Source organism: Myotis yumanensis, unplaced genomic scaffold (assembly GCF_028538775.1).
Source record: "Myotis yumanensis isolate MYYU_CA2020_CCGP unplaced genomic scaffold, mMyoYum1.0.hap1 SCAF_9, whole genome shotgun sequence".
Lineage (NCBI taxonomy): Eukaryota > Metazoa > Chordata > Mammalia > Chiroptera > Vespertilionidae > Myotis > Myotis yumanensis.
In genome coordinates this window covers 69,869,082-69,888,080 of record NW_027223760.1, presented here as the reverse complement: position 1 = coordinate 69,888,080, position 18,999 = coordinate 69,869,082, and the positions used below count along the sequence as shown (strand labels likewise).

The 18,999-nt window shown below is 40.1% G+C and overlaps 2 protein-coding genes across 3 annotated transcripts in view; one reads left to right on the top strand and one right to left on the bottom strand.

The window, feature by feature from the left end:
- Positions 1-18,999, top strand: part of FBXL13 (F-box and leucine rich repeat protein 13) — a 161,208-nt gene that overhangs the window by 65,695 nt on the left and 76,514 nt on the right. The window contains exons 10-11 of the mRNA XM_070424581.1: positions 9,812-9,864; positions 14,403-14,503. Of these exons, the coding sequence (XP_070280682.1) occupies positions 9,812-9,864; positions 14,403-14,503 (154 nt within the window). The remainder of the gene's footprint in view (positions 1-9,811; positions 9,865-14,402; positions 14,504-18,999) is intronic.
- LRRC17 (leucine rich repeat containing 17) overlaps positions 1-18,999 on the bottom strand; it is a 29,390-nt gene that overhangs the window by 8,263 nt on the left and 2,128 nt on the right. Inside the window, exons 1-2 of one of the 2 annotated variants that reach the window (XM_070424584.1) lie at positions 13,619-13,725; positions 6,713-7,619 (exon numbers count right to left, since the gene is read on the bottom strand). In XM_070424584.1, the coding sequence (XP_070280685.1) occupies positions 6,713-7,484 (772 nt within the window). In that variant the 5' untranslated portion in view covers positions 7,485-7,619; positions 13,619-13,725. Of the gene's footprint in view, positions 1-6,712; positions 7,620-13,618; positions 13,726-18,999 lie in introns of those variants that run through there. The other variant, XM_070424583.1, reaches the window with a different exon arrangement.

Genomic DNA, 18,999 nt, shown 5'->3' with positions numbered 1-18,999 from the left:
ACCTTTTAAAATGGCACCTAATGATCCCCTCTACTGCTATTCATACCTTTGTGTAAAACCTTCCCCTTGAGTATGGGTTGAACCTAGTGATTTGCTTCTAACAATGCAGCAAATGTGATGGGATGTCCCTTCCATAATTAGGTTACAAGAAATTGTGACTTTTGCTCTCCTAGCAGACTCTCTGTTGCTGGCTTTGATGATGCAAGTTGTTATGGTGAAGAGGCTCACATGGCAAGGAATTCAAGGTGGCCTCTGGCCAGTAGCTGGCAAGGAATTCAGGTCCTCAGTCCAACAGCTCTTAAGGAATCAAATTCTGCTAGCAGCCGTATGAGCTTGGAAGGGAATCCTTTCCCAGTTCAGCCTTCAGATGAGATCATAGCCCGGAGCCCTGGTCAACACCTGTGAGAGATTATGAACCAGAGGACCTGGTTGAACCATGTCTGGTTTCCTGACCCACACAAACTGTGAGATAATAAAGTGTGTTGTTTTAAGCCTGGAAGTTTTGGAATAGTTAGGCAGCAATAGATAACTAGCCCTTGGTAAATAATAGGAGCTCATTAATGTTTGTTATGTTTAACGATTCAGGTTATATATTGAGGCCTCTTCTAATAAAAGTACTTTGAAAATTTGGAGTAATCTTATTTCTGTCCTCCAATATGACATGGTTCCGTTTGACCTAGAGCTGTATCTGTCAACATACTAAAAGGCGAAAGATTTTAAGAGTTAAACTTATTATAATGGTGCAACAGTAGGGTAATACTCCCTTTAGAAACAGCAAGACCCTAACTGGAGAGCTATGGTCTCTCTTGGGCACTACATGTAAACAAGGAGATGGAGATCCTGGTGATAATTGGAAACCACAGAGACAATTGAGAACAGACATTAGAAATAATTTCTTGCACCATGTGCCCATCATGGTGTAATATACAGATCTTCTGGCCTAGCTGGTTTGGCTCAATGGATAGAGTGTTGGCCTGTGGACTGAGGGGTCCCGGGTTCGATTCCAGTCAAGGGCACATGCCTGGGTTGTGGGCTCGACACCCAGTGGGGGTGTGCAGGAGGCAGCCAATCAATGATTCTCTCTCATCATTGATGTTTCTCTCTCCCCTCTCCTTTCCTCTCTAAAATCAATAAAATGTATTAAAAAATATATATACAGATCTTGTAACAGAAATTCACACCTGAAACATATATGTTCACGTTGACCAATGTCACCCCAATGAATTAAAAAAAGAAAATTTCTTGGCATTTAGCATTTGGAATATCTATTGAGAATGGCTGTCACATCTTCTTAGAAGGCTTTTAAAAACAGAATAGAGCTTTACTTTGAAATCTGGAATCCCACCTCTTCTCACTTCTTCCATTGCTACCACATTGGCCCATTCCACCATCACCTCTTATCTGGGTCATCCCAACAGTATCCTAAACCTATGTGATCCTGTTAAAATGTTGTAAGTCAGATCATGTCAGTTTTGTCATTTTCCCAGATGACTTCCACCCTCCAGGTGGCAGAATCCTGCAGTGGCTTTCCATCTCACTATGAATAAAAACCCAAGTCCTCACCAAGGCGCTATAAAGCCATTAAAGGCGGTAGGTCTTCCTTGTCACCAGAGTCAGCATCTTCTAAGTTCTGGAAAGCAGCCTTTGTATCAGGACTTACTTTCTGAACCCACATCTGCTGGGCTGAATCTGCGACCACTGGAGGACAAGGGTTAACCACAAATAAATGGGTAGAAAAAAATGTTTATGAGAACACCCTGAAACCCCAGCTTAAGCAACGTGGCAGACCTGTGGATGCTGGAAAAGGAACATGAATTGCAGAAACAACTTTGGCATTGTTAGCAGCAGCCATGAGTAAAAACAGGATCCATAAGTAATACCAGGAATTGCAAACCAAACCTTTTACTAGTATGGCTTAGAAAATCATAGAAAAATTTTATTGCATTGATGAGTATAAACAGCTCTTTAGTTCTTTTGTTTTAAACTTGAATGAGAATTGAAAATATTGGTATAAAGCATGCGTGTCTTTTTAAACGATTTATTTATTTATTTATTTATTTATTTATTTATTTTTATTGTCTACAGTTTTACATATGTCTCCTTTTCCCCCAATTGACTCCCCCCACCCAGCCATTCCTATTCTAGGCAAGCCCCCACCGCCCCAGTGTCTGTGTCCATTGGTTATGCTAACATGCATGCATACAAGTCCTTTGGTTGCTCTCTACCCCTCCCCCCACAACCTACCATTTGTCTCTGGATCTCTTCTTGTTCATCAAATTGTGTTGTTCATTATATCCCACATATGAGTGAGATCATGTGATATTTATCTTTCTCCGACTGGCTTATTTCGCTTAGCATAATGCTCTCCAGTTCCATCCATGCTGTAAGCATGTTTGTTTTGATAAAGATTACATAAATACAAATTTCCCCAGGCCAGAGGTCAAATTTGGCCAGCGCTCCATTTCTAGACCAGACACCACATGGTTAATTGCTGCCACCTGAAATTCTTTGTAAACCCTCAACAAATACCATATTTACTTGATTATCACCCCTGACAAGCCTTGCCTCTTCCCCAGCCAAGCCTTGCTGATTTTGAGGAGGAAACTGGGAAGTTTTCTCCATGTAATTTCCCATTTAATAGTCTATCTTGGTTGTCAGCAATGTCAGAACTACTCTGAAGGCTTAGTAGTAGTGGGTAAAGAGACATAAATGGGCCTGTTTATTGCAAATAAAAAATGTTAATTATTGTTCAAGCCAGTGGTGAAATTAACTTCAGAGGCTCCTGGGGACAATTTATAGGCATAATTCTTCCCAGTCCTAATCTTAGAGGTAAAATGAATCCTTAAAACTGGTAAATTATTCTGGTAAATGTGAAGCTAAAAGGCAGTTTTAAAACTGCTACTTTCATGTATTTTTGGCAAATCAATTTACCTCAATATGGCATAAACATGCCTTTCAACTAATCTTACATTTATTCCCTTTGAAAGACTAACTTTTGTTGGCAAAGTGCCTGTCTCCCAGTGAATAAAGCTATTATTTATTTTTCTTACTGTCAGATGTTTAAGGCAGAAATAGTGATCTTTGAGGTCTATGTGGTCATATTGTGGTCAAACTGGCACATATTAGGGTACCCTACACATACCATCTGACTCATCATCTGTCAGCTGGGAGAGGCACAACTCCTGAGCTAGGGGATCTGTATTCAGGCCCTTGTGTGGTACCATGTGCATGGTACACTGTATAGAGCCTAAGGAGGAGGGTTCAAATTCTTATAAATTTTCCTGGGTTAACAGATGTACCCAGAACATTGACGGGAGAGATGACATTGTATAGGGCTCAATGGCCTGGGAACTGTTGGGGACTGCCTGTGTGGCCTTAGGAAGACAACCTAACTTCTCGACACCTCAGTTTCCTCATTTATAAAATGAGGATAATAGTATTGCTTTTAAGGTAGTGAGCAGTACATGAAGCCATGCATGCAGCTGCTGTCTTAGGCACACCAAGCACTTAGGTGACAGCTCTGGTTCATTAACATCACTGCCAGCTTCACTCTTGGTGGCATGTTTCAGGCTTCTTTAGAGCCTGCATAGTGTCTGACATATGGTGCAATTACTACATCCTGGCAGGGAGCTCGAGACGAACATGGCAGGACAATTATTCCCAGCATTTGACACATTACCTATTTATAGAACGGGATAAGGAAAGTTACAGTGAATTATATTCAGATTGTCATACTTGAAGTCTAGACATGATTTTTAACTCCTATGAATTTTGATTTTTAAAGGTTACTTAAATTACTGCTTTACCAGCGCAGAGAAAGCAGCTTAGTTATTGTCATCCATCTAAAGCACATGCCCTGAGCCAAGCAGCACCAAAAGGCATTTAATAGACAAGATCTTTGCCTTTAAACATACAGACATCAACGATATACTAAAAAATTAAAAATAATCAATAGATTTATATTGATTATATTAAAAGACAAAACTACTCTTCATTTTATCTACATTTTAAATCTAAAAAGTATCACTTCTGATTTATGTATTTTTTAACATGTGGAGGAACTTGAGTTGTCTTTTAGTGCAATGCCCAATGCTGTGTATGTCATTAAATTTTATTTATATTGTTTCCCAGTAAATAGTATGTGTATTTTAAAAGCAGGGGGAATGAATTTATGAGCATATATGGAAGATTGTATTTAGACAATAAGTGGAGGAAATAAAGCAATAAAAATATATTTGTATTTTTGTAAGTTTGTTTTTGCCAAGAGAAAGACAAAAATATCATGGAAAAAGGACAAGGGCAGAAATAGGCTCATGGGAGTGGGAAAGGCCCAAGAATAGAAAAGCAGTAAAAAACAAATTTCCTAACAAGTTATCTCTTCTTAAATGAAAATGTAATCTAGTTACAGAAGTCTTTAACTTAGTGTTATTGGCATTTTTTCTCAGATAATTAATAAACTTAACTGTACCTACTCAGTCTTTACCACCTGATGCACCAAGTGCAAATTAACTTTATTTTGAAGATAGAACCTCAGAATATCAAGTAATTTTTCTAACCCAAGTTTAGGGTTAGTAGCTTTGAATTAGTTTTTATTTTATTTTATTAAAAATATTCGTATTGATTTCAGAGAGGAATGGAGATGGAGAGAGAGATAGAAACATCAATGATGAGAGAGAATCATTGATTGGCTGCCTCCTACACGCCGCCCACTGGGGATCAAGTCTGCAACCTGACATGTGCCCTGACTGGGAATTGGTGACCTCCTGGTTCATAGGTTGATGCTCAACCACTAAGCCACACTCACCTGGCTAGTTTTTAAAAATATAGTTCAAGTTTCTAAGCACTACAAAGGAAACCCTAGTAAAACACACTCCTCAGAATGAAGCACTACTCACCACAATAATATTTGGGAAATTCCACCCAATCTGGCCACAGGGGCACTACATACTAGTATACTGACTTTTCTGGAATTCTCTAATGCTTCCATTGTTCATGTAGCTGCTTGCTTGAATATATAATTTTAGAAGACAGCAGGATCAAGACCTCGCTCGGCCAAGTGACTTGACCTCCCTGAGGCTCATTTCCTCAACTGTAAATGGTTAGTCAACTGTGGACAGGACTGTGTGTGGAGTACCTGGGACATAGGAGGTTCTCAATTAATGAACACTCTCTTAAATCCAGGGGACCCCAGAATGGCATCTCCTGGGTTACGATGCTGTAATTGCTCTGCTATAGCATCAAAATGTATACAATTCACAGGGTGTCACAGTAAGCAAACCTTTCCAGGCCACATGGCTGTGATGTGACCCAACCAGGTGCCACCTTCCAGAGTCCAATAGAAGGGGGCAGGGCTTGAGCATGATCTCGCTGACAAATGAACAAACTTCCTGCTGGCTCAGGTTGCCTGTTTCTTCAACGTCAGCAAATTCCTGCCTATGGTTCCCTTGAGAGGAGCCAGAGTCTCTATGTTCTGTGCCTTCCCTTTTAGTTCTTAAAGAAACAAAACAAAGCAAAACCTGCCCCCAAGTAAGTGGAAGGAATGACACCATGCCCCACAAGACCCTAATTCAATGACATCTGGCTTTAATATAATATTACAACTAAGTTATTAATCCATATGCATAAATGAGACAGACACTGTCCTATGGCTTGTTACCCTAGGGTAGATCAGCGGTTCTGAGACCACACTTTGAGAATGTCTTCACTAACATGTCAGCAGTATTACTAAAACCTCCCTTCTGTTTTATTTCATGAATTTATCCTGTACGTGCAAATCCTGCATAGTACTAGCCTAAGATTGTGTGGGATAAAAAACCCAGTAATGATTTTCAGGAAGCAGGTAATATTCTGGAAAGATTCCCTTAGTCTCATAGTTCTTTGATTCAATACTTTTAACTTAGTTTTTCCCACCGTGTTTTTGTGTGTTTTATTTTGGGTAACTGGGGGACAATTAAGACACAGGATGTTAGCCAGTACTTATTAAACCTGAAGACTAAACTATGAGCTACACCATCGCTGCATCCCACTTGGCCTCCCTCTGACAGCGCTCGCACCAGCCCTGCTCTGCACATGGTTCTCCTTGAGGTCATCATTTGCCCACACATGCACACCATGTTCTGCCTTCACGTGGGGTAAGTCAGGTTATGTAAACAGCATTTTGCACTTGCTTTCATACCACTGATTTGCCTACATCAATTAAATTACATCAGATTTAAGATGAAAAGAATTCCTTACAGCCACAGCTTGCGGCAAGCGAAGGAGAGTAGGGCCCCAATTGCTGTCCCTCCCACCCTCCTGTAATGTCCCCTAAACCACCAACCATCTTGAGTTTGGACTCCAGCACTGTCATTGGAAAAAGATTTCTGGGGGAAGTTACACCAGAAATTCCAAGGCATGGCTTGGTGTAGGCATGAGTTATAAGATTCAAAGAACATTTTAACTTGCCCATGAAAAAGAAAAAGCAAGAAACTTTACACACTGACCGGTGTTGGCTCCACTGGTTGGAGCTTCATCCCATGAACCCAAAGGTGGCAGGTTCTGATTCCCCATCAGGACACATACCCAGGTTGCAGGATCAACCTCCAGCGGGGGTGTGTTTGGGAGGCAACCAATTGATGTTCCTCTCTCACATCGATGTTTCTCTCTTCCCTCCCTCCCTCCCTCCCTCCCTCCCCTTTCTGAAATTAATTTAAAGAAAAAGAAACTTACAAACCTTTTCTTTTGCAGTCCAGTGTTTGTATGGGAAACACGTAAATGTGGCAAAGAGAAGAGTCCATCTCAGGCTTGATAACTGGGGGTCTCCCTGACACTTGGGGTTTCGGGTCCAGTTGTTCCTTTTCTTCTTCATTACACAACTCTTCTGATTTTATCTGACGCAGCTTTTTATTTTTTAGTTCTTGTGGGCTTTCGCACTTGGCATAGTTCCCCAGATTTCGGTTCTTTGGGATCTGCAGCATTGAAATGAGCGTCTCTATGTCGCAGGTGCAGTGCCAGGGGTTGTCGTAAAGGCGCAGGTAGCTCAGGAGAGGTGTGTAAATGAACACTTCTTCGGTCAAGACTTTGATCTGGTTATGCTGCAGTAAGAGCGTGGTGAGTTTGTTTAAACCAAAGAAAGCCTCACTCTCAATTTTGGAGATCTCATTCTGTTGCAGATCCAAGCTTTTCAGCCTTTTGAACTGGGAAAACATGCTGTTCTTCAATATGCGGATCTTGTTTCTTGCTAACAACATGTGCAGCAAATCGTGAGGCCAGTCGGGCAGCACATAAACTAGTTTTCTTTCTTGACAATCTAAGTATTTCTCATGAAGATACGTGTACACTTCGCAGGGGAGGCCCGGTGCGTAGCGTTTGACCGGGCTGGAGCCCCTCCGGCCCCCACCCACCCGGCCAGGATTCGCTCGGCTTCTCACAGCCCCAGGGTTTGCCTTGCGGAGCTCAGCGGCTTTACAAAAGAAAAGCAGGATGGTGATGGTTGCCACACGCATCCTGACATCCAGCTGGCCCCAATTACTTGGTATGACAGATGGAACAATGAAAGTATTCCTTTGAAATCCAAGTTCGGGTAATCTTAACTAATGCAGATCAGAACAAAGAGATCCAACTGAGGTATGGTAGAGTCCCTAGGTTGCAGGGAAAAAAAACATTAGTTAAGGACATTGTAAGCACCGTTATTGACAAATAGCAGCTTTTTTTTTTTTTAAAAGCAAGACATTCCAGATAATAAAGGCATATGCAGAGCAGTGGTGTATAAGGCTCTGCGCCCTCCAATTGCCTTGTTTAGTGGCTAAATGTTGGAGCACTGAGCATGAATCAAGGCCCTCCTAGTTGCTCATCTCTGCAACCTCAGGCTAATTACTTCACCTCACCTTCTGCATCTGTAAAATGGGACTGAAGATACCCCTAGTATTGTTGAGAGGATGAAACGGGCTCCTGTGTGTGCCTGGTCCAGGGCAAGCACTACACAATGTTAGGCTTAGCGCTGTGAAAACTGAAACCTGTAGTTTATTAGCACATTGGATTAAAGAATTAAAGGGTTTCCTCCCTCTTGCAGCCTTGAGATGTGCAAAAAAGAGAGGACTCAATGGCTGTCTTCCCGAGCTTATTCTTTCATTTACTGTCTCCCAACCACCAGTCATGTTGAATGTGGACTCCAGAAACGCTCAGGGTAAACTGAACTGTATCGGTATCCCTGGCTCAAGGTCACCTTCTCAGCAATCACGGCTCTGCTGTATTGGAAGCCACACCCCTTGCCATTCCCGGCTGCTCTCCACCTCTTTCTTGTTTTATTTTTCTCCAGAGCACTTATCACCATCTGTCAAAGCAGATATTTCTTTTGTTTATAATCGTCCCACCTGCTCCCCCCAAACAAGGATGTAAACTTCATCAGGGCAGGGATTTTTGTCTATTTTGTTCACTGTTGTATTTCTGGCACCTGTAGAGTTTTAGCATGAAGCAGTTTCTTGGCAAAAACTTGTTGAATGCATGAATTACTCTCAAGTAACTATTCTATAAAAATCTTAATCTCATAAACTTAGTTATTATATTTGGGAGGCAATCTATTTTTTCCTTAGCCAGCAAGTATTATTGATGACTTCCAAGATCTGCACATATTAAAGAATTGTCTCCATTTTTATATGAAAGAATGGTTTCCATTTTTTTCATCCTGAAAGTGGTTTTGGTTTGCATTTATTACTTAGGACATAGTCCATTCTTGGCAGATGAAGAAATGCTCAAAATGGATTTATAATTAACAACATTTCTGTTGTTATTACTGTGGGGCTATGTGGTTATGAATGGCAGATGTGTTTTCTACTCATTGGCCGTGTGAATGCCAGGATCACTCCCTAGCCTAGAGTTTTCCTTCTTGATGGGTGTCCTCCCCCTTCTTTGCCTCAAGCATTCCTCCTGTGTACTGTTGGTGTTCCTGCTCCTAACTGCTACTCTTTTGTCTCAGATTTGGAGTTTTATTTCCTGTCAGTCTAAACCCAGAGTGTTGACTGTGTGTCACGTTCCTGTCTAGCCCTGTGTGCATGTCTTGTCTTCCTTGCAAGACCATAAGCTGCACAGTTGCCTCTGGTCCCAGGGCTAATCAGGCACTTGGCCTTTCTAACCCTCCACTTCTCTAATTGTAATTCATGGTAAATTGTATGTCAATTTAACCTAAAAAAAATCATAAATGTTTTGTTAATTACTATACTTGCTGAATTATTTATGATATGCATGCTGGAGTATGTGGAGGAAAGTATGCTGATGTCTGCAACTTACATTAAAATGCATAAAACATAAGATGGATGGATTGAGGGATAGAGAGATGGATGTACAAGTGGATATGTGATAAAGCAAATGCAATGAGATGTAAATTGTAGCATCTAGGTGGTGGGTATATTTATTGTACAATTCTTTAGTTCTCTCAACATTTTTGTATGCTTGAAATTTTTCATAATAAAATGTTAAAAGGAAACAGAAAACAACAACAAAAAATGAACAAAAAGTCATGCCACAAAAAAGCAGGTTGGTTTTCGTCAGCGCTTTGAAGCCAAAAGCTCTAAATATATGCTGTTTTCCACAAAGTAGTATTTTTCTCTTTTCTGCTTCCTTCTGTAATCCTCAAACAATAATAAACATGTGTATATATTTTAATTTTAAAGCCAAAAGAAATTGTTTTTCTGGGAAAAGAAACCAGTACTTAGAATAAGACTTGCCAAGGTTTTTGTGTCCTAATGAATACATCGCATTGAATGTAGGATGGAAAAACTTTAAGTTTAAACATTTGTAATATGTTGTTTAGTGATATGTCACTTGTTTAATTTAGGCCTCTGTAAAAATTTGCAAGAGCTGAATGTCTCTGACTGCTCAACACTCACGGTGAGTATAAAAGCTTATTTTACTGTTGTTTACATAGCTTTGGGCTTGCTCTGTTGGAGTGCTAATACACTGAGGTGTTGCCAAAATATATGCCTGTGTGCTCATTTAGGATTAAATATGGAAAAAAGCAAACTATGTTAAACATTGGCAAGAAATGTTATCCTACTTATATAATGCTGTTATTAACCCTGTAGATAGATATATGTCCAACTTTGGAGTCTTTGGAAAGTGGAAACAATTCAACAATTACACAGACATGAACTATATTTATATTTAAAGCCATGTGTATGTGAGACAGAAAAGTTGGGACACTGCAGAAACAATAGGCTCATTGTCATGGTCTTCAAGGTGGCAGTGCCAAAGAAGATGGGCATGAACATGTGAACCTAGCCAACTCTCTCCTGGTCCGGCTCCAGGCTTTCCTCTACCTCCAGTCTGTCTCCCACCCTGTGAGCACACTGATTCTCTCTCTAAAAGGCAGATCTGACTATTTCATTTCCAGTTTCCATCATTTATACACATACTCACCATTTACATTATTGGATAAAGTCAAAGCTCTTTAAAATTACTGTACCTTGGAGACCCTCTGTGGTCTTGCCTCTGCCTCCCTTTCCAGCCTCATCTTGCTCCAAACCCTGCACACACATTGTTTCAGCAACCACAAGCTGCTTTGCTTTCTTTGCTGGCTCGCCAGGCTGCTGCTCACTGCTTTACCTTTGCTCAGGCTGTGCTCTTCGATTGGAATGCTCTTTCCCTCAGTCCTCAGGTGCTGCTTTCCTCCTGGGCAGGCTTAAAGGCTTACTGTAGACACCACCGCCTTTCCCAAGACATCACCGACTCCCAGGGAGGAGTTTGCTGCTGTTCCTCTGGGTTCCTGTCCTAGGTAGCCCTAATCACAGTGGTTCTGCCTCCTCCACAACCCAAGAGGCCCAAAGGGCAGGAGATGTGTCTCATTTTTTGGGGGTAGTCGTAGCACAGAGCACAGGCCTTGCATAGGAAATACACTATAATACAGAGTGGGGCAGAAGTAGGTTTACAGTTGTGAGTATGTGAAGCACAGAGTTTATTCTTGTGTTATTATTTATTAATTATTGTATTACTTTCCACACAAACAACTGTAAACCTACTGTTGCTCCACCCTGAATATGTTTAATGAATGAAACTATATGGAGATTCTAGTAGGTAATGGACAACATTGACTAAAACTTGAGCTTTCATCTTGAGTTGACATTGATATATGTCATAACATTTCAAAAATAAATAAGATCAACCTAGAGAGGGAGAGGGAAAGGGAAAGGGAAAGGGAAAGGGAGAGGGAGAGGGAGAGGGAGAGGGCGTGCATGGACGAGAAGAGGACTTAGAATTGAACCATGGGGAATGCTTACTTTTAGGAGCAGTCAGAGAAGAAACAGTGAAGGCTCTTAAGAAGGAATGTAAGAGAAGTAGGTTGAGAATAGAGAGGTATCACAAAAGGCAAGAGAGTGAAGAGTTTCAGAAGGAAGTTACCAAGTGAGCAAGGCCTCCTAGATTTGAAAATAGAAAGTGACTGGAGGCTTTTGCTAGAACAGTTTCCATAGAATAGTGGGGGCAGAAATCTAATTGTAGTGAATTGCAAAGTGGACAAGAGGTGAGAAAATGAGGCATTAGGTATAAACCGATTGTTCCAGGACAGTGACTAAGGGACTGGCAGAAGAACACAGAGGCAGGCAACCTGTTTTAGGTTTATAGAAGCTGGAGGAAACTCACTTGAAGCAATGAACAGAGCAAGTTCCTGAGGAGACAGGAGGGACTAGAATGAGGGGCCTGATGGTGTGGTGCCCTCATTAAGCACCAGCTCCAGGATGGATCCACGCCCCTGGGCAGAGGTGAGGAGATGTCATGAATTGGCTCCTCCTTGCTGCCTCCCCAGTCTCATCATCATCATTCTTTCTCTTAATTTTCTACTCTACTTCATTCATTCTGTTAATATAGTTTTAATTTATCTTTATTGTTGAAAGTATTACAGATGTCCCCCCCCCCCCATTGACCCCTTCTAGCCTATAACTGCCCCCTGCCCCAGGCCTTCACCACACTATTGTCTGTGTCCATAAGTTATGCATATATGCACACAAGTTCTTTGGCTGATCACCTCCCACCCACCACCATTCACCCCTACCTTCCCTCTGAGCTTTCTGTGGATACTTTTAGTACCTACTATGTTAATAATATATAGGGTGTCCCAAAATATGAACACATGTACTTTGAATAATTATAAAGGCAGAGTTTATTAAAATACATTTTATCTTAAAAATTGAGCTATCAGCTGTTAAAGTTTGTATACATTTTTCTGTATTTATCTCTATCTATATAAAGATATATAGGGAATTTATTATTTACTATTAGTGTTATAGGGATTTAAAAATGAATCAAGTTTTAGTTCTTGCCTTCAGGGACATTCAGTTCTGCACTTAACATCATATTCTTTAAATTTGGCTTTCTAATAGGAAAGTCAAAACAATGCCACCTGCATTGAATTTGTAAACATCAAAATATGTTCCAGTTTTGGAGTCTAATAATATACAGGGAGGACCATTTTATCCAATTACATTTCATTATTGTTTTTCCCTTTGAGACATACTGGAAGACAAGTTTACATTTAAGGAGTTGAGTACCATTCATTCAAAAAGCTTTAATTTCTAAGGAGCTTGCCTTAAGAATATATTACCTTGAGAAATGTTTGAGTGCATTGTGGACAAATTCATAAACCGTTCTGCAATGTAGACACTCAAACAGTTCTTACATTTCTGTGTTCTAACATCTGGGGTTTGAACTTAAACTTATTTTAAATATTAAGAGGATTCATTTGCGGTTTTTCTAAACAGAAAAATGCAGAGATGGTTTGCCTCCTCATATCACAGGGGAAATCAGAGTCCTCTGATACATAAAGCATACTCCATCTTCCTTTGCCTGGTCCCCAAATTTTCATTTTCTCTGTGGCTACCTCCCTATCGGTGCATAAACCAGCTTTCTAACCTCCTCTTGCCCCAGTTGCATTGTTGCCAGAGTCTTCCAAAAGGTCCACAATCACTTTGATGTTTGATTGGCATCATGCATATTTTTGAAGATAGATTTTGTGTGTATAAACTACAAACAATGCCACACATTATGATTGTTCTCTCCATTGCTTCTGGGAAAACTATACTGTAGTTTCCACATAACTCCAAATCCTACATTTTGGTGGTGGGGTGTCTAGAAAACTGCTGACAGCTCCAAAGCAGTGGCAAGAGACTAATGAAAGCCCTGCCCTTGCACGCCTGTGGCATTGGCACATAGAACCTTTCCTATAGCAGAACTACAGTTTTACAACCTGGGTCCTCTTTAAAGTGTGGTTTGCTGCCCCTGTAAATCAACCAGTTCCTGTCCCATGTGATAGAGGCCCAACCTGCAGGATTTTATTACTTTAATATCCATGACTCCAGGAAATAATTAGGAATAGAATGTTAAACATTGATGATCCAGCTGAAAATAAACTTTTGCAATCCTTAGTGATGTTCGGGGTGACCGTGTTGGCCATGCAGAACTCTTCCCCAAACCACATCCCCTAGCCAAGTGACAATTTACCTCTTCCTGCAACGGCCTATTCTTTCTAGAACCAATGTACCATAAATATTTAAAACTAGCTGACCACTTCTGTGTTCCTGGGGAGACTCACCAACCATCATTAAATAAATAAAAACCTGCTGCTACTCATTCTAGAGTGTTTATAAGTAGTTACCCTATAAGAAGCAGCTCCATTGCAATCAAGCTTGCAGTTCATCTGGTCTTGTAAATGTCCATTTAGGGCTCAGGCTCGAAATCACTGTTTGTTTTCTCTCTCTCTCAGGTCACAGTCACCCCATTGTCTTGTACTTCAGGCTCAGCTCTCTGGGGGAGAGCTGCTTGAATCTTTGAGAATCTCTCCGACAGTACTCCCAACGCTGAATTTCACGTGGCCTATATCTTACTTTAGGCCGCCTCAAACTTGTCAGACATTTGGTGAAAATCTGTTTAGCTGTTTTAATATATTCAGGAACAGAACCATAGAAACTTAATTACACACACACGCGCGCATACACATACATCTATAAATAAATATAGATGTGTAAGCATGGACTCACTTTTAATGAAGTCCAGTTAAGAGCATTTACTATTCCTGCATAATAATTTCAGTAAGTTTAAAAATTGATCCATTTTTTAAATCACTTTCATGCATCCAAAGAGTCAGGAGTGTTTGACCCTTGAACACTTGAGGTCAAATTACTTGTCAGGGAATTGAACTTGTGAGAATTCACATTTTAATGTAGTGTCATTGTGACGAAATGGAACTTGATTTCCGGAAAAAGGGGAAGTAGTGGAGCTTCAAGCAAAATCAATACGTCTGTTTAATTTGATTTACTACTAATATCAAAGAATATGAAGAGACCACATGCATATACTTTTTGAAGCAGGGAGAGAGAGGAGAGAGAGACTAGCAAAGCCTGTGAGGCTTTGATAAGATTCTTCTCTCCGCGTTCATGCAGGACGAGTCAATGAAACACATCTCTGAGTGCTGTCCTGGAATCCTGTATCTCAACCTGTCTTACACAGCTATCACCAACCGGACGATGCGGCTCCTACCAAGGTAATGCTTCTTTTATCTGTATTGCACCGAAAAGAATTACGCTCCTCTCGCTTGGGCTTGCTCTAGCATTCTCCAAAGGCAGTGCTCCTGTTGCCCACACCCCAATACTGTGGAACCCAGTTCTGATAGCAGGACTGCTGCTTTCAAGTCCCCGAGCTGGCGTCTATCTTCTCCTGGCTTGGTGGGCCCAGGCCCTCTGCCTGAGTTGAGTTAGGTTCTGCTGTCTCTTTCTGGTTCCCCTTCCTGGGCATTGAAGCTGGGCCCCTAAATTCCAGTCCGGTGCCTGGGACTTCTCTACAATAGAATGCCTCATGCTTTCAGCCCTGCGTCTCAGATTCCCTGTTGCCACGCTCTGGTTACCTGTTGGAACATCTACCACCTCCAGGAAGTACTATTTACATTAATGAGTTTGGCAAAAGTCAATGAAAGCCTTGTGTGAGAATTGATTAGTTACAAAGAGTTTACAATAGGGAGTATTGTGTATTTTACTATTATTTATAAGTCGTGTGCTACACATCTTTTATATCTGCAAAATGTTGTTCCATAATCCTGATATTTCTGGTTGCAGGGAAGTCTAAAGCCAGCTTGATTTTTTGGTTTCTTTGTTGGTAACCTATTTTTTTTTTTTCCTGCCAAGATGCAAGAAATTCCTTTTCTCTAAGATATTAAAAGTATTTTCCAAGTTTAATTGTGTTCTTTCAATTAATTTTCCTGAAACATAGTAAACCTGAACATTAAAACTTAGCTCTTTTCTCAGTCAAAGAAGGTATTTTTCTTTTTAATGCTTCCATTCGATTTATTCCAGTTTTATCTTAAGAATCCCTTTTTATATTTAGATCAAATTTTTAAAAAAATATTTTTTTATTGATTTCAGAGAGGAAGGGAGAGAGAGAGAGAGAGATAGAAACATCAATGATGAGAGATAATTATTGATCAGCTGCCTCCTGCATGCCCCACACTGGGGATCAAACCTGCAACCTGGGCATATGCCCTGACCAGGAATCAAATCGTGACCTCCGGGTTCATAGGTCGATGCTCTACCATTGAACCACACTGGCTGGGCTAGATCAAATTCTTATTCTTGTCCTTCAAAGCTGTCATCTTCTCTCTCGTTTTTATCTCTGAATACATTTTCTATCCAGAGAGCATAGAGAGCATGCTGCATTATCTATGTCTCTCAAAGTGTGCTCCAAGGATAGCAGTATTTTGGTAAATGTTTAATAACTGTCCAGGGCACAGGGAAAGGGGATGTTCTGATTTGTGGAAGTTACTGATTTCTATAGTGTAAATACTTCCACCATAGCCAGTTTTAAGCTACCAACATGTCGTCACAGAATGTGGAGTTGGGAAGCGATACTCAATAGGCTTTTGTGAGCTGGAGTTCTATAAGTTCCTCTAATCCTATAAAACATCACCCACTACTTTTCTTTAGACATTCCATATTAAGATATATATTGTATGCATACATGGGCATATATGAATGTGTGTGTGGCAACAGATAGAAAAATAGGCCCCAAAATGAGAATTTTGTTGTGATTTTAACTTTCAGTTTTTTGCTATTTAGCAAAAATTTAGGATAAGTGCTACTCAATACTGATGTGTGTTTTTTGTCATATGAAAAGAATGTACACTGACTTTCTTATCTATTATGAAAATATATTTCATAATGATTCTCTATTTTTGCTTTGTTTTCCATTGTTTCAAACATGCTTGGGTATGCAAAAGTGTTCTTTAAACTATAAATAACCAGAGAAATGTTGTTTGTTGCTGCTGTCATTCTCTCTTCAGTGCCTTTAGCGTTTTTTCCCCAAAGAAATGCTTTGCCAGAAGAAAGATGTAATTTGCCCTTCTTGGCAACATTGATTTGCCAGTTTTTTAATTGAATATTTTTCCTCTCTTGGTTGGGGACTTGTTCAATTTTCTAAAGTTGAAAATGAGGGTTAGCCACAGCTCATGCCCATTCCAGGATATTTTTTGCTTCTAAATATTTCCTGAATGAAACCCCTTTCTTTTATTCCCATTGCCAGAACCAAGGTGGCACTCTCAGCACCTCATCTGGCACAGAATCCTGAGGGTTCAGCCTCTGGTCTCTTTTCCCTTTTTCAGTCAGCTTTGCCTTATGCTGCAAGAAGTATCATCTGGAACAATAGTCTGATCATGTCTTTGACATGCTTGAAGTCTTGTCTCTTCCCGGTTCCTTTAACATTATCTGATCAAACTTATCTGCCAAGATATCAAACAAGGCAAGTGCTGAACTCTGGTCATCTGATTGCTATATGCTTTTCTTTCTCTATGGCTGGAATGCCTTTCTCCTTGTCTATGCTAATCCACAGCCTTTGCACCTCAAGTCACACCATCCACCAGAAGTCTACGTGGTTTCTCCTTCCCCTGAATTCTAATAGCAACATTCATTCACATGTTCATCATATATTGATGAACTACTATGTGTGAGGCATTCTAGGCAAAGAGTGGTCATTAAAGTATTATGGAGCATTATATGTGAGAGTGGTTGGTATCTCATTATTTTTCATATGGATGAACTGATCCTTCGGTTGGCTTGGAAACTTCTTATTGGCAGACGTTCTCATGCTGTATAGTCTCATCAGTGCCCGTCAGAGTGGGGCAGAGAGAGGAAGCTGCTGCCTGGGCTGGACGTCCTCAAGACCTAGCCTGTAAATAGGAGGTCAAACCACTGCATTTGGCTTTTCTGTAGGGATCCTATCATGCGAAACGGCCTCTGGGAAACTAAAGAGCCCACACACTCATCTCAAAAGAATCCACATGTGAATCCTCTCTTTTACAGACTGGGTCTTGTCTTGGTGATTTTTTAGAGAAATTTTTGGTAAAATACATAGTAATTTTATATTCTTTCCAGTAGTAACTGCCTCAAGTATCGGAGATCTAACACAGAAGGCCTCAATTCTTTGATGTAAAAAAAGCCAGAAGAATGGAGAAAAAATGATCTCTGTAGTTTCTATAAGAATTGTGGTTTCCTAAAGACTATCATAACAGTAGAAAAGTAAATAACAAACAGAAACCTCCCCTTACATTAGAAACTTTTAGTTATCAAATGATTAGGAAAAGATAAACACTGACTGCAAACACTGCCTCGAAGCATAATTAGAATAATAAAGTTATTTCTGGGTTGGGAAAATTATGAACCAGATCTTCCTCATGTAAGGGACACATTTCTTTGCCAAAATTCAAAATAAAAAGTAGCAGTATTGCATAAAATTTGCCAAATGCAATTTCACAGTCAACTGATACTTTTCCTCAGCAGTTTCAAATCTGTGGCCCTATAAATCCCTAGAAAGGCCTACAGGTCCACTCAAAATTCCTGTACTTTCCTTTCAAACCAATGGTCCCCATGAGGTTGAAGAGAGCCAGCTAGTGACTTTCAATCTGGGAGTCATTTCCTCTAATGAATACCTCTTTTGCCAAATCCCAAGTTCATAGCCTGGGGCCAGTGGATCCCCCAAGGGGACCAGGGATAGAATTCAGAAGTTCCATGAATGTTGATGTGGGGGAAAAAACCCTCTATTTTCACTAAGCTCTAATGGAAGTGTAGGTAAAATGTGGGACTATTTCAACCATATGCACCACAGATATTTTCTCATTATTATTCTTGTTACAAATATTTCAAAATAACATTGGCACTTGCCACTACTTCAAAATCATGGTAGTTGTTAGACCTCTAACAGATCATATAAAAATACTTTGATAATGACTATCAATATGATTGGCTGCTTTTGTAATCTTAAGTATTTTATTTTATGCATCAGTAACATTATGCTGACGAAGGATCCATAGATCTGTATGATATCTGACACACAAAAAGTTAAGAACTCCTAGCTCAATTTCCATTCTTTTTTTGTATTTGATAATTGATCACATGGACTTTAAGAAATTAAACCATAGGCTTGTGCCACATTTAAATACATTTGAATACTCATGATTTTGTAAGAAACAGTTTTACTACTATAGTTAAAAAAAGACTAATTGATATACACAGCTGAAAAATGGGATGAGAAGAATAGTCTGCAAATGAGTGGGCAGCACATGAGAGGAATAAAAACAAAATCAGAGACTGTCAATCTCACTGGAGTTGAAAATGATTAAATATGGCATTACCACCATGACCAAAATGAGGGTGTAGATGCAATGTGAATCAGTTTTATGCATAACTTTTGTCAAATGAGTATCTATTCTGTTAAATGGAAGAAGATAGTACAAGCTTCATAAGAACAATTAATGTGTTGTTATTTGAGGTAGTACCAATAATAGCAATATATATTTTTAAAGCCTCTAGCATATATCCCCGCTGTGTGTGTGTGTATGTACACAATCACACATTTGTATTGATTCAGAGAGGAAGGGAGAGGAAGAGAGATAGAAACATCAATGATGAGAGAAAATCATTGATCCACTGCGTCCTACACGCCCACACTGGGGATAGAGTCACAACCCCGGGCATGTGCTCTGACCAGGAATCGAAC